At 54.2% G+C, this 14,866-nt stretch overlaps 1 protein-coding gene across 1 annotated transcript in view; it reads right to left on the bottom strand.

The window, feature by feature from the left end:
• Nucleotides 1–9,150, bottom strand: part of LOC144817684 (protein mab-21-like 3) — a 137,194-nt gene extending 128,044 nt beyond the window's left edge. The window contains exon 1 of the mRNA XM_078674429.1: nucleotides 8,554–9,150. Within this exon, the coding sequence (XP_078530555.1) occupies nucleotides 8,554–9,076 (523 nt within the window). The 5' untranslated portion in view covers nucleotides 9,077–9,150. The remainder of the gene's footprint in view (nucleotides 1–8,553) is intronic.
• Between the last annotated feature and the right edge of the window lie 5,716 nt (nucleotides 9,151–14,866).

The raw sequence follows: 14,866 nt of genomic DNA, 5'->3' as shown, positions 1-14,866 counted from the left end.
CTCATGTAGACGTTGAAGAGGTTGGGGCTGAGTGATGATCCTTGTGGTACGCCGCAGATGACTTCAGTGGCCTCTGATTTGAAAGGGGGGAGGCGGACTCTTTGGGTTCTTCCGTCGAGGAACGAGATGCTCCAGTCCAATGCTTTTCCTAGTATCCCGACGTTGCTGAGGCGTTGAATAAGGGTGCTATGACAGACCGTGTCGAACGCTGCGGAGAGGTCCAGTAGGATGAGGGCAGCTGTTTCTCCGTTGTCAAGTAGTGTTCGAATGTCGCCTGTGGCTGGGATGAGGGCGGTCTCGGTGCTGTGTTTGGCTCGGAAGCCGGACTGTGATGGGTCGAGGGAGCCGTTAGACTCGAGGAAGGCGGCGAGCTGACTGTTGACGGTTTTCTCAATGACTTTGGCAGGGAATGGGAGGAGCGAAATGGGGCAGTAATTCTTAAGTTCGGTGGGGTCTGCTGTGGGTTTCTTCTGGAGGGCGCTGAGTTCCGCATGTTTCCAGCTTTCCGGGAAGGTAGCGGTGTTGAGGGAGCAGTTGATGATATCTCGGAGATGGGGTGCGATGATGGAGTCGGCTTTGTTGAAGATGTGGTGGGGGCATGGGTCGGTTGGCGATCCGGAGTGGATGGAGTTCATCAAGCTGATGGTGTCTTCAGTGCTGATTGGGTTCCAGGCGTAAAGGATGGTGGTGGGGGGCTTTGATTCTGAGGTAAGGAGGGTGGACTGGTCGCCGAAGCTGTTATGTATGTCAGCGATTTTGCTGTGGAAGAACGAGGCTAGAGAGTCGCAGAGGTCTTGAGAGGGAGTGATGTCGTTGGTGCCGGCGGTGGGGTTAGTAAACTCTTTGACGATGTTGAAGAGTTCTTTGCTGTTGTGGGCGTTGTTGTCTAGTCGATCCTTGAATGCTGATTTCTTGGTGGATCGGATCAGCTGGTGGTGTTTGCGGGTGGCGTTCTTGAGGGCGGTCATGTTGTCTGTGGTTGGGTTTTTTCGCCATGCTTTCTCGAGGGTGCGGCAGATCTTTTTGGATTTCTTAAGGTCGTCATTGAACCAGGGGGCTTTTTTGCTACCAGGCTTGTTTTGATGGTTTTTCAAGGGTGCTAATTCGTCAGGGGTGTGGGTGATCCATTGTGTGAGGTTGATGGCTGCTTGATTTGGGTCCAATGATTTGGCGGGAAGGTTTTGGTATAGCGATGTGGTGAGTTGGTCGGTGGTAATTTTGTTCCAGTTTCTACGGGGGATTTGTTGTGGGTGGTGGTGGGTCGTGGTTTTTCTGTATTTGAAGTAAACGCAGCTGTGGTCCGTCCAATTGAGTACTGTGGCGTGATTGAAGGAGATGTGCTTGCTGGAGGAGAAAATTGGGTCGAGCGTGTGTCCGGCGTAGTGGGTGGGGGTGTCGACGAGTTGTTTGAGTCCAAGATTGGCGAGGATGTCCAGAAGGGTGGTGGTGTTGCTGTTGTTGTTCTTTTCCAGGTGGAAGTATTATTATTATTATTATTATTCTGAGTTTTGTATAGCGCCTGGTTACCAAATAGGCATCCCAGCGCTCGCCAGATAATAACACTACCAAAGAATAATGCAGGGTTTAAGCAGAAAACAGAAACGTCTTTAAAAGTTTGCGGAACCGGAGAAGACTAGCTTCCGAACGAAGTTGTAGGGGCAGTGAATTCCACAAAGTGGCCACATTTATCGAAAACCTTCTGCCACCAGTTCTAGCCCTCTTCACCCTCCCGACCTGAAGAAGATGTTGATGGTCGGAGCGAAGAGAGCGAGGAGCCTTGTAAGGCTGGACCATCTCCCCCAGAATAGGTGGGCCTACCCCATGCAGAACTTTATGGGCTATACAGAGTGATTTGAATTTCACCCTGTCCCTAACAGGGAGCCAATGCAGAGCCCTCAGCGCCGGGCGAGCAGACTGACGCCTGGGGAGACCCGTCAAGAGCCTGGCGGCAGCATTCTGCACTTGCTGCAGTTTGTTCAGGGTAGATTCAGGTGCACCCAGGAATAACGCGTTGCTGAAATCCAGCCGCGAGATGATCAATCCCTGGATGAGAAGCCTCCTAGTGGACGCTGGGAGCAAAGGTAAGATCTTCCGGGCTGAGCGGAGCAGGCCAAAACACACGCCAGCAGTCTTTTTAGCATGCGTTTTAAACGAAAGGCCCCGCTCCAGCCACACCCCCAAGCTCTTGATCTCCTGCTTGGGGGTGGGTACCGGTCCCAGACAGTCAGGCCAGCTGCTGGGGGACAAAGATGGAGAGGAGTTCCCCAGCAGCATGAGTTCCGTCTTGGAGCCGTTCAACTTTAGCGCTGAGCTGCACATCCACGTGTAGATCTTCTCCAGACACGAGTGCAGCCGGTCGGGATGATGCGCCGACTGGGAAAGGCCAACCACCAGCTGAGTATCATCAGCGTAGCTGATGATTTTAATACCCAGCGGCAGTACCACACTCTCCAGGGGGGCCATGTAAATGTTGAATAAGGTAGGGCTCAATGAAGAGCCCTGTGGCACACCGCACTGGAGAGGGGTTGTAGATGATTTTTCATGGCCTTCCCACACCTCAAATGTCCGACCTTCCAAGAAGGAAGCAAACCATTTGAGAGCCACACCGGTGACCCCCACCCCCGACAGCCGTTGGAGAAGCACCTGATGGTCCACGGTGTCAAAAGCAGCACTGAGGTCCAGGAGGATCACTGCCACTGATTCCCCCCGAATCCAAAATGCTCCTTGCATTCTCCAAGACCGCCAACAGGGCGGTGTCAGTCCCCTGACCGGGACGAAAACCCGTTTGGGAATCGCCCAGGAGGGAGTTAGCTTCCAGGAAGTCCGACAGGCGACTGTTTACCAACTTCTCAGCCACCTTACTAATACCCGACAGCAAGGAGATCGGCCTAAAGTTGGCGAGGTCGGCGGGATCCAGGTTAGGCTTTTTCAAAAGAGCCTTAACCACCGCCCCTTTCCAACTGGGGGGGACTATCCCTTGAGTGAGGGACAAGTTTATAAGGTCCGTCACTGGGCCGCCGATGGTAGAAGCCACCTGTTTAAGATATTTAATAGGTGCTGGGTCTTTCGGGGAACCACTCTTCATGGTCCTCAAAACCGAGAGAGCTTCCTCCGTAGTGACCGGACCGAGAGAGGCCAGCTCCACTGATCGCATCCTAAGTTGGGAACTGAAGTTATCATCCAAGGAAGAAGCCTCCCCCTGGCGGGGAAGGGAAGCCAGTATGTTGTCGATTTTGGATTTAAAAAAGGAGGCCAATTCTATGCATTTTTTGCGTGGGTCCTCGTGGATGACCTGAGGTTCGGGGATATTCAGTAGTTCCTTTATGACCCTGAACGACTCTTTGGAAGAGTTGGCCGCAGAGCCTATTCTCTCTTCAAAGAATCCCGATTTTGCCACCCGAATAGCAGATTTATAACTGCTCAGAGCCGCACGATATTGTTTCCGGCTCGTTTCACTCCAGTCTCTTCTCCAGGACCGCTCTAGCCTCTTGCATCCCTTCCTCAGGGTCCTCAATTCAGACGAATACCAAGGCGCCGAACCCACTCTCTTCCCCCTCGTAAGTTGTTTCTTTTTTGGAAGGAGGGTGTCCAACGAGTCCGAGAGCCAGATGTAAAAATTGGCATCAGCACTGATCGGGTTGACTCCCCGAGGGGGTAGCGTAGCCTCCAGGTGTGCCGCCCAGGAATCAACTATGAGCCTCGACCAGGCTCTTTCCAAGATTTGAACCCTTGGGGCCACCGCTACTGGACTATCAAATTGCCACTTTGCGGACACCAAAAAATGGTCTGTCCAAGGCAGGGCAAGAGCCGGAGATGAATTGAGATAGTCCAGATTTGAAAGTATGGGATCTAGCAAGTGGCCCTTCTCATGGGTCGCGCCCGAGTTGGCCAAATTGATTCCAAAAGATTTGAGGTCCTCGAGAAGATCTACACGCACGACATTGGTGGGGTCATCAAGATGGATATTGAGGTCCCCGAGAAGGACAAAATTGGCAGATGAGGAAGCAAGAAGTGCGGTAGTTTCTAGGAGAGAGTTAGGGAAATTTCCCAAGGGTCCAGGAGGGCGATACATCAGCAAGCCTACCAAGGACACTGTAGGTGAAAGACGAAGGGAAAACTGACAGCTCTCACAATCAGTCACCCCTCCGATCTGAATCTTACAAGCCAGCGTGTCTCTGAAAAGGATAGCAATGCCTCCTCCTCTCCCTATAGGTCTATCAAGGTGGGATATAAGAAAACCTGGAGGGAGTGCTCTGACCATATCAGGGCCGGAGCTGGATGAGAGCCAAGTCTCGGTAAGAAACAACACATCGAGCTCGTGATCCAAGATGAGTGAATTAATTTCAATGGCATGACTCGGCAAGGACCGGCAGTTTAATAGAGCCATGGAAAGGGCGGATTTCCCCGCCACTAAATTCTGGCCGGACAGACAGGCTCTACACGGTAGGAAAGGAAAGGTTCCCTCCTGTGCAAAACAACAACTGGTAGGGTGGGGCGAACGATAGGAGATAAGAACATCCCTCCCATATCGTAACCTGTTGGTAGGAGGCGCCAGAGGAACGGGCATGATGACAGGCCCTAGGCCCGTCTGGGCCCGGACGGGCACAGACGGGCTGAACTCTGGCGTAACTCCGGCGTCAATTCGGCGTCCCCGCTGCGCGGAACCGCTGCGCGTTGACATGGCTACCTATATACTGAACCAGCAAGGTAGAGAAAGGACTGATGCACGCTGCTCCCACTCACCAAAGATGGCCGCCTCGAGACAGGGCGAAGGACCCGCAAAGAGCGGTGAGTTGTACCAATTAGGGTGCAAGTAGAGATGACAGAGATGAGGGTATGTGGGCCAGGCAATTTTAAAATCAAGGAATAAGTGCCCAAAATTAAAATAAACTCAAATACAAAAACGGGAGAGTAAAAACGAACAGACTGCTACTGCACACACACTACTCGTAAATAGCGCCACACGCTGGTCAAGGAAGTTAAAGACTCCTAGTAGAATGTAGTCCTTGGAGGGGAGGGCGTGTGGGCTGATGAAGTCAGTGATGTCTTTGCTGAATTGTGTGCGGGGTCCTGGTGGTCTGTAGATGAGGGTGCCTCTGAGTGTGGTCTTAGGGTCGGTGTGAATCTGGAAGTGAAGGTGTTCGGCGGCTGCGAGGTTGTCGTCGGAACTGGTGGTGATGTGGATGGTGTTCTTATGGACGATGGCAATGCCTCCTCCTGTTTGGTTGATGCGGTCCTTTCGGATGATCTTGTAGCCGTCCGGGATGGCTATGGCGATGTCGGGCGCTGATGAGGCGTTCATCCAGGTTTCTGCAAGAAAGGCGACGTCCGGCTTTGTGGTGTCTAGTAGGTTCCATAGTTCAGTGGCGTGTTTGTGGACCGAGCGGGTGTTGAGCAGGATGCACTTCAGGTGGATGGTATCGGAGCTCTGTTTGGCGTGAGTGTATTTGGCGTGGGTCCTGATGCTGTCGAACTTGCAGGAGTGGCAGGTGAAGGGTCCATGGGTGTGTCCTGGGGCGGCTTGGTGGCAGTCTGGGAGACGGCCGGAGTTGAGTGCTGAGAGGGTATCGGCGTCATACGTTATGCGGCTGGAGTGGATTTTGCGGGGACCAGGGGGTCTGGCGCTGGGCGCGGTCCTGGCGCGGACGGGCTTACCTTTGGCGCGCCTTCGGCGCGCATGGGGCGCGTCCGCTGCGCGTGAACACTGCGCGAAAGTTGCTTTGACATAAGTAGATAGTGGAGGGGGCGGAGCGAGGGAGGAGCAGCTGGGAGGCGGGAGTGGGGTGGAGAGACGGGCTAGGAGGCACAACAACAAAATGGCTGTAACAACAAAAGCGAAACAGGACGAGATTGGGGCACAATGTGGTATATCGCTATGGGCAGTGTCACCGGCACAATCAGGCACTAATTAATATTACCAAGCAATGCGAGCAATGCGAGCAGTGGAGCGCTACGATACTAAATAGGCACAACTAATTTTCAAAGCAATGCGAGCAATGCACAATTACTTCTAGGCAGCAGTGAGGAATATAGCGCTACGATACCCAAGAGACCAGGGAGCGTGAGGAGCGACCGCTTCTGAACGAGTCAGGACGGTCACAGCGCTTTACCAGACGGGACGATCCTTAACTCTCAGTGGGAGGGAGGAGCAGCTGGGAGGCGGGAGCTTCTGGTTGTGTGTTACATGTCACCTGTAGGCCAGCTTACCTTGACTGCCCCGTAGCCTCTGGTTCCCTCCCTTTTTTTTTTAATAATAGGGTTATTGTGCGTATATCGGATACAAATGAAGACATGGCCGTACTAAGAAGGGACTTACAAGCCTCGTAATGAATTAGAAGACAGCATTGACAAAGAACAAACACACAAGGCAATGAAAAATAGGGGCGGGGGGAGTGGGCGAAGCTTCCCTCCGTACTCAACTACCCCAGCTCTTCGCACAGCAGCGCTTGCGCACTCGACCTAATAAAGGTGACCAGATTTAGAGCCCAGCACTGTCAGTGACAGTCGGATCAACTGGATACATCTATTGCTCCTGGGGGTGCTCTAACACTAAGTAAAACAAAGTCCCTTTTCCATGAGCGAAATGGGACATGGGGAAGGATACAAGTAATGAGGCGCTGCTCCAGGGGTGAACGACCCAGAAAAAGGCGGGACAAAGAGCAAAATAACAATATAGAAGGCAGAGTTTAAAAAAGACACTGACAGGATAACGTTAAAAGCAGTGGGCGGGGCTGAAGCCCACAAAGAAGTGAATACCAAAGTACATACAAGAGGCCTGGAGCGCTCGACCTAAAGACTAAAGCTCACCCGCCCTCTGGCTTCTCCAGGCCGAGCACTATTAACAAACCCACGGTGGTAAATTAGGTGTGGGCTGAGGGGCTGAGAGCCCTTCTCAAGGAACAGCCACAATCCTTGTCAGGGAGATGGGAAAAAACGTCATTACAAGAACCTGTGTTTAAGCCGCTGGTGGCCTGGCACCAAAGCAGTCAGCACTTTAAAGTATGTGTGCAACACTTTAACAGTAATAAAATGAAAACACAAGACATGTAAAAATAGTAGGCATTGCAATATCGCACCCATCCCGACAGGTGCCTGCAAGCCTGCCGACCTCAAGAATTACCGCCCCATCTCGCTCCTCCCGTTTCCAGCCAAAGTCATCGAGAAGACCGTCAACAAACAGATGGCCGCCTTCCTCGAGACGAACGGATCCCTCGACCCCTCACAGTCCGGCTTCCGAGCCAACCACAGCACCGAGACCGCCCTCATCGCCGCCACCGATGACATCCGAGCCCTGATGGACAATGGAGAAACAGCGGCCCTCATCCTCCTAGACCTCTCCGCGGCATTCGACACGGTCTGCCACCGCACCCTAGTACGGCGCCTCAGCAACATCGGAATCCAGGACAAGGCGCTGGAATGGATCATCTCCTTCCTCGACGGAAGAACACAGAGAGTCCGCCTACCACCGTACAAGTCAGAGGCCTCCGACGTCATCTGCGGCGTCCCCCAAGGATCATCTCTGAGCCCCACCCTCTTCAACGTCTACATGAGCCCCCTCGCGGCCATCGTACGCAAACACAACCTCAGCATAATCTCCTACGCCGACGACACCCAGCTGATCCTCTCCCTGACCCACGACCCCGCCGCCGCCAGAGCCAACCTGCACGAAGGGATGAAAGAGGTAGCCGAGTGGATGACGACCAGCCGCCTGAAGCTGAACTCGGACAAGACGGAGGTCCTCATCCTGGGCTCCTCACCCTCCGCCTGGGACGACTCCTGGTGGCCTCCCGCCCTGGGCACCGCACCCAAACCGACAGACCATGCACGAAACCTGGGCTTCATCCTGGACTCCTCCCTCTCCATGACCAGGCAAGTCAACAACGTCTCCTCGGCGTGCTTCAACATCCTACGCATGCTACGGAAGATCTTCTGGTGGATCCCCACCGAGACCAGGAAGACCGTCACCCAGGCCCTCGTCACCAGCCGACTGGACTACGGCAACGCCCTCTACGCCGGTACCACCGCCAAGCTCCAGAAGAGACTCCAGCGGATCCAGAACGCCTCAGCCAGACTCATCCTCGACATCCCACGAACCAGCCACATCTCCGGACATCTGAGAGACCTTCACTGGCTCCCCGTCAACAAAAGAATCACCTTCCGCCTCCTCACCCACGCACACAAAGCCCTACACGACCAAGGCCCGAGCTACCTCAACAGTCGAGTCAACTTCTACGCTCCGAAACGCCACCTCCGATCAGCCAACCACGCCCTCGCCGCCGTCCCCCGCATCCGAAGAGCGACGACAGGAGGAAGGTCCTTCTCCTACCTGGCCGCCAAGACCTGGAACTCCCTCCCGACCGACCTGCGCCTGACCCAAGACCACCTCTCCTTCAGGAAGAAGCTGAAGACCTGGCTGTTCGAGCAGTAGCAGCACCCCCCCCCCCCCCCCCCCCCAGCGCCTTGAGACCCTACGGGTATGTAGCGCGCTCTATAAGTGCCACTGATTGATTGATTGATTGATTTTACGCATGGTTTTACATCTTAGGCACTTACCGGCCCCGGAGCTGCTGACGTCACGGACTAGCGCTTTGAAGCTCTGCATCACTAGGTCAGGGATCAGCCTGCTCTGGCAGACTAAGCGAAAATCACAAGGAAACCATTGCTGCTGCTGGACGTGAGTGAGCCAGTCCTGCAGGCCCGCGGCCCCCGCTCCACCGCACCATTCGTTGCTGCTGACGAGCACCGGCTGAAATGAAGCATCGGGGGGCTGCTCACTCCTCCCCCACAGGGAGGACGCCGGGACCGTGCAGAGGGCCGGGAGCCCGAGCAGAGGCACCAGCAGGTCGAACTCGTCGGGCGCGGACACCTTCAGCCCCTCGATGTAGCTGCCGGATCTCAGCGCGACCGAGGAGAACCTGTGATCCTGGGCATGCACCTCCTGCAGGAGGGGCTCCACCGCCGCCAGCACCCCCCTCAGGGCCCGGGAGGTGTCCTCCCTGCGGATCAGGACTTGTCCCTCCAGGAAGGTCTTCAGAGTCCCGGGGTCCAGGGGGCCCCATCCCACTTGCGCGCTCATGGCCAGGATTGGCACAGACACTAGTAGACACCTCTCTTCTCGGCCCTTGCAGCAGTGGAAGAGGACGCTCAGCCTCAGCACCGCCTCTTATAGCGACTCCCACACTTTCACTTTCATTTCCGGGAGGGAGACTCGGAAGGAACAGAAGAGACGCCGCGGCTGAGCCCACGCCCGAGGCTGGGGTGGGCACGTGGGGCACCGCTGCCAGGGGTTCGGACTGCCTATGTGTGATGTTTGAATGATTTAAGTGTACTTAGGAGCGGCATTCTGCTGACGAATGTGTTTCACGACGAGCGACTGTTTCTCGCCAGCAAACTTAGGCAAAGAAGTGCCCATAAAAAGCAAAATATCAGAAAGTATCACCTTTGAGCAATAGGGTCCGTTTTAACGTCATTAAAAGCGCCTGAAGCTGCCCGAGCCAACCCAGCGCCTGAAGTAACCTGCCAGTCCAGTGCATCCTGACTCCATTGACAGCATCAGCATCAGGTCTCCAGCATCAGAAACAGCTAGCCAGACCCAGTGCATCCTGACTCCATTGACAGCATCAGCATCAGGTGTCCAGCATCAGAAACAGCTAGCCCGACCCAGTGCATCCTGACTCCATTGACAGCATCAGCATCAGGTCTCCAGCATTAGAAACAGCTAGCCCGACCCAGTGCATCCTGACTCCATTGACAGCATCAGCATCAGGTCTCCGGCATCAGAAACAGCTAGCCCGACCCAGTGCATCCTGACTCCATTGACAGCATCAGCATCAGGTCTCCAGCATCAGAAACAGCTAGCCAGACCCAGTGCATCCTGACTCCATTGACAGCATCAGGTCTCCGGCATCAGAAACAGCTAGCCAGACCCAGTGCATCCTGACTCCATTGACAGCATCAGCATCAGGTGTCCAGCATCAGAAACAGCTAGCCCGACCCAGTGCATCCTGACTCCATTGACAGCATCAGCATCAGGTCTCCAGCATTAGAAACAGCTAGCCCGACCCAGTGCATCCTGACTCCATTGACAGCATCAGCATCAGGTCTCCGGCATCAGAAACAGCTAGCCCGACCCAGTGCATCCTGACTCCATTGACAGCATCAGCATCAGGTCTCCAGCATCAGAAACAGCTAGCCAGACCCAGTGCATCCTGACTCCATTGACAGCATCAGGTCTCCGGCATCAGAAACAGCTAGCCAGACCCAGTGCATCCTGACTCCATTGACAGCATCAGCATCAGGTCTCCTGCATCAGAAACAGCTAGCCAGACCCAGTACATCCTGACTCCATTGACAGCATCAGCATCAGGTCTCCGGCATCAGAAACAGCTAGCCAGACCCAGTGCATCCTGACTCCATTGACAGCATCAGCATCAGGTCTCCGGCATCAGAAACAGCTAGCCAGACCCAGTGCATCCTGACTCCACTGACAGCATCAGCATCAGGTCTCCAGCATTAGAAACAGCTAGCCCGACCCAGTGCATCCTGACTCCATTGACAGCATCAGCATCAGGTCTCCGGCATCAGAAACAGCTAGCCCGACCCAGTGCATCCTGACTCCATTGACAGCATCAGCATCAGGTCTCCAGCATCAGAAACAGCTAGCCAGACCCAGTGCATCCTGACTCCATTGACAGCATCAACATCAGGTCTCCAGCATCAGAAACAGCTAGCCCGACCCAGTGCTCAAACCCTACACAGTTCCAGCAGCTCTCCCCCTGCTCAATGCACTCTGACCCTTCGCATCCCTGAGTCAGCCCATCCTGTTCGAAGCAATTCTAGACACATTCACCAGAACCGCTGTGGCCCTGCCAAGCCCATTCTAGCCCCATTAACCCCCAACAGAACCAGCCTGGCCCTGTCCAGTCCCCATCCCAGACTGACCATCCCAGCCTGACCATGCCAGCCTGACCATCCCAGCCTGACCATCCCAGCCTGACCATCCCAGCCTGACCATCCCAGCCTAACCATGCCAGCCTGACCATCCCAGCCTAACCATGCCAGCTTGACCATCCCAGCCTAACCATGCCAGCCTGACCATGCCAGCCTAACCATCCCAGCCTAACCATGCCAGCCTGACCATGCCAGCCTAACCATCCCAGCCTAACCATGTGCCAGCCTGACCATCCCAGCCTGACCATCCCAGCCTGACCATCCCAGCCTGACCATGCCGGCCTGACCATCCCAGCCTAACCATGCCAGCCTGACCATCCCAGCCTGACCATCCCAGCCTAACCATGCCAGCCTGACCATCCCAGCCTGACCATCCCAGCCTAACCATGCCAGCTTGACCATCCCAGCCTAACCATGCCAGCCTGACCATGCCAGCCTAACCATCCCAGCCTAACCATGTGCCAGCCTAACCATCCCAGCCTGACCATCCCAGCCTGACCATCCCAGCCTGACCATGCCAGCCTGACCATCCCAGCCTGACCATCCCAGCCTGACCATGTGCCAGCCTGAACATGCCAGCCTGACCATCCCAGCCTAACCATGCCGGCCTGACCATCCCAGCCTAACCATGCCAGCCTGACCATCCCAGCCTGACCATCCCAGCCTAACCATGCCAGCCTGACCATGCCAGCCTCACCATGCCAGCCTAACCATCCCAGCCTAACCATGCCAGCCTGACCATGCCAGCCTGACCATGCCAGCCTGAAAATCCCAGCCTGACCATCCTAGCCTGACCATCCCAGCCTGACCATCCCAGCCTGACCATCCTAGCCTGACCATCCCAGCCTAACCATGCCAGCCTGACCATCCCAGCCTGACCATCCCAGCCTAACCATGCCAGCCTGACCATCCCAGCCTAACCATGCAAGCCTGACTATGCCAGCCTGACCATGCCAGCCTAACCATCCCAGCCTGACCATCCCAGCCTAACCATGCCAGCCTGACCATCCCAGCCTAACCATGCCAGCCTGACCATGCCAGCCTAACCATCCCAGCCTGCCATGTGCCAGCCTGAACATGCCAGCCTGACCATCCCAGCCTAACCATGCCGGCCTGACCATCCCAGCCTAACCATGCCAGCCTGACCATCCCAGCCTGACCATCCCAGCCTAACCATGCCAGCCTGACCATCCCAGCCTGACCATCCCAGCCTAACCATCCCAGCCTGACCATCCCAGCCTAACCATGCCAGCCTGACCATGCCAGCCTGACCATCCCAGCCTAACCATGCCAGCCTGACCATCCCAGCCTAACCATGCAAGCCTGACTATGCCAGCCTGACCATGCCAGCCTAACCATCCCAGCCTGACCATCCCAGCCTAACCATGCCAGCCTGACCATCCCAGCCTAACCATGCCAGCCTGACCATGCCAGCCTAACCATGCCAGCCTGACCATGCCAGCCTGACCATCCCAGCCTAACCATCCCAGCCTAACTATGCCAGCCTGACCATCCCAGCCTAACCATGCCAGCCTGACCATCCCAGCCTGACCATCCCAGCCTGACCATGTGCCAGCCTGAACCTGCCAGCCTGACCATCCCAGCCTAACCATGCCGGCCTGACCATCCCAGCCTAACCATGCAAGCCTGACTATGCCAGCCTGACCATGCCAGCCTAACCATCCCAGCCTAACCATGCCAGCCTGACCATCCCAGCCTGACCATCCCAGCCTAACCATGCCAGCCTGACCATGACAGCCTGACCATGCCAGCCTAACAATCCCAGCCTGACCATCCCAGCCTAACCATGCCAGCCTGACCATCCCAGCCTACCCAAGCCAGCCTCACCATGTCAGCCTGACCATGCCAGCCTGACCATGCCAGCCATACATAAAATAATCATGCCTCAAAATTCAGCCATTGGCTGAATATTGCTCCTAAGAAGCCCTCTATACGTCCGTTGCTGCATACCTTTCAAGATTTCTAGTCTGGGATGTGATGCCCTTACCACGACTTTTTTGAATGACCCCTTGCGTGTCAATAGAACGGCGACTACTGTATGCCGCTTGAAGTAATTCCATTTGAACCCCCACTCTTGGCGGCGTCCCCCACCCTAACAGATTTCCACTAAACGTCAGGCCTGGCCCCTTTCAATAACAACACAGTGCCGGTACCAGATCCGTTGCCCCTCTCTTCACATCCTCCGTCCTGATGAAGACCCTCTAGCAAGGTTTATAGTATTCCTGCATCCATTTGGGTCGAAACGTCGACACTTCCTCCTGTGTTCAGCCTCTTCCCTGACTTATCATTTGTGATTCTACTGAATTTTGAGGCATGATTATTTTATGTATTGCTTTTCCATTGTGTTCAATCTGACATTGTACTGATGCATTTGGGTCTTAGTGACCGCTTCATGTAACTCCCTTACCCTCACCATTCCATCACAACTTATTTTTATTTATTTATTTTATTTGCATGTTTGTATGGCGCAGTGAATCGACTCCCGGACGAGTATCTCCGCGCCTTTGGCAGCAACTAAAGAACAGCAACTCATCATAATTTACTTCAAAGCCCTAAACCAACTAATAATTAAAAAGGAACGTTTTGAGTTTCCTCCTAAAAGGGAAATGTTCCCTGCATACTCTGATTTCCATCGGGAGTTGGTTCCACAACTTAGGGCCAGCTACAGATAGGGCCCTACCCCCCTTTCTAGCCTTCATGGCCCTAGGAACACATAGCAATTCCTGAGCTCCTGATCTCAAGGATCTTGATGGGACATAACTTCCTCCCCCTTCTATCCCAACCTTTAGGGGCATTATATGTGATTTACTATGTACCAATTTTTTAAGATTTATTTCTTACGATACAAGTTGTGATTAAAAACAATGTTGTTATAAATGTCTTTTTTATTCACTTATGTGATTTTACTGTTGAGTCAAATTGTTTGTTCATCTGGGACCACTTTGTTTGTATCACTGAAACAGGAATGGCCACTCTAGGCTATCAAAAGCCTTTTCGATATCTTCTGATAGGACCACTGTGCTAGGCGCCGAACTGCGGTCCCCCTCCAAAATACAAAGCAGTCGCTTTACATTGATAGTTGTGTTTTGTGTGGGGATGAAGCCTGCCTGGTCCGGATGAACCAGTTGCTTCACGTACGGGAGAAGCCGGGCCGCAAGGATCCTGCTCAAAATGTTGTAGTCAGTGGTCAACATTGATAGTGGGCGATGTGCCGACATATCCGATGGTTCTCTCCCAGGCATCAACAACGGGACAATAAAAGCCTGCTGTGTGGTTGCGGGTAGTTTCCACACCTTTGGCGCCTCCCGATACATCGTCAGCAGTCATGGAGCTAAGCAATCAACTTGCGCAGAGTAAAGTTCTATTGGTAGGCCATCCACCTCAAGTGTTTTACTATGCGCCGTATGCTTAATTGCGCTTCGAACTTCTCAGAGCGTAATCTCTTGCCCCAGTATGTCTTCGTGCTCCTTCTCTAATTTAGGCAGGGATAATTCAGAGAAGAACTCCCCTGCGTCACCCCCATCCTTTCGTAGCTTGCTGCTATAGAGCTCAGTATAGTAATTCAGAAAAAAAACATTTATCCCCTGCTATGTATACACCATTTCACTCGTCGGACCCATCAGTCCCAGTATAGGTGATCCCCGGAGATTCGAATTGGCCAACCACGCCAGCAGCGTGCCTGTCTTATCTCCTTCTACATGTACCCTCGCCTGATATGACTTATAGTCAAAGGAGAGCAGCCTTTCTACTTGAACCGCCACTGCCTCTCTAGCCTCCAGGACCTCTCCCTGTACATCTAAATACTCAGGTCTAGCCCTCTCAGCCCTGCACAACCTGCGTTTTGCCTCCTCTATGTCATTTAATAGCGTTTTCCTCACCCCCACCATCTTGGCAA

This window comes from Lissotriton helveticus, chromosome 2_1, assembly GCF_964261635.1.
Source record: "Lissotriton helveticus chromosome 2_1, aLisHel1.1, whole genome shotgun sequence".
Lineage (NCBI taxonomy): Eukaryota > Metazoa > Chordata > Amphibia > Caudata > Salamandridae > Lissotriton > Lissotriton helveticus.
The sequence above is the reverse complement of the archived record's forward strand: the minus strand, read 5'-3'. Positions and strand labels throughout refer to the sequence as shown.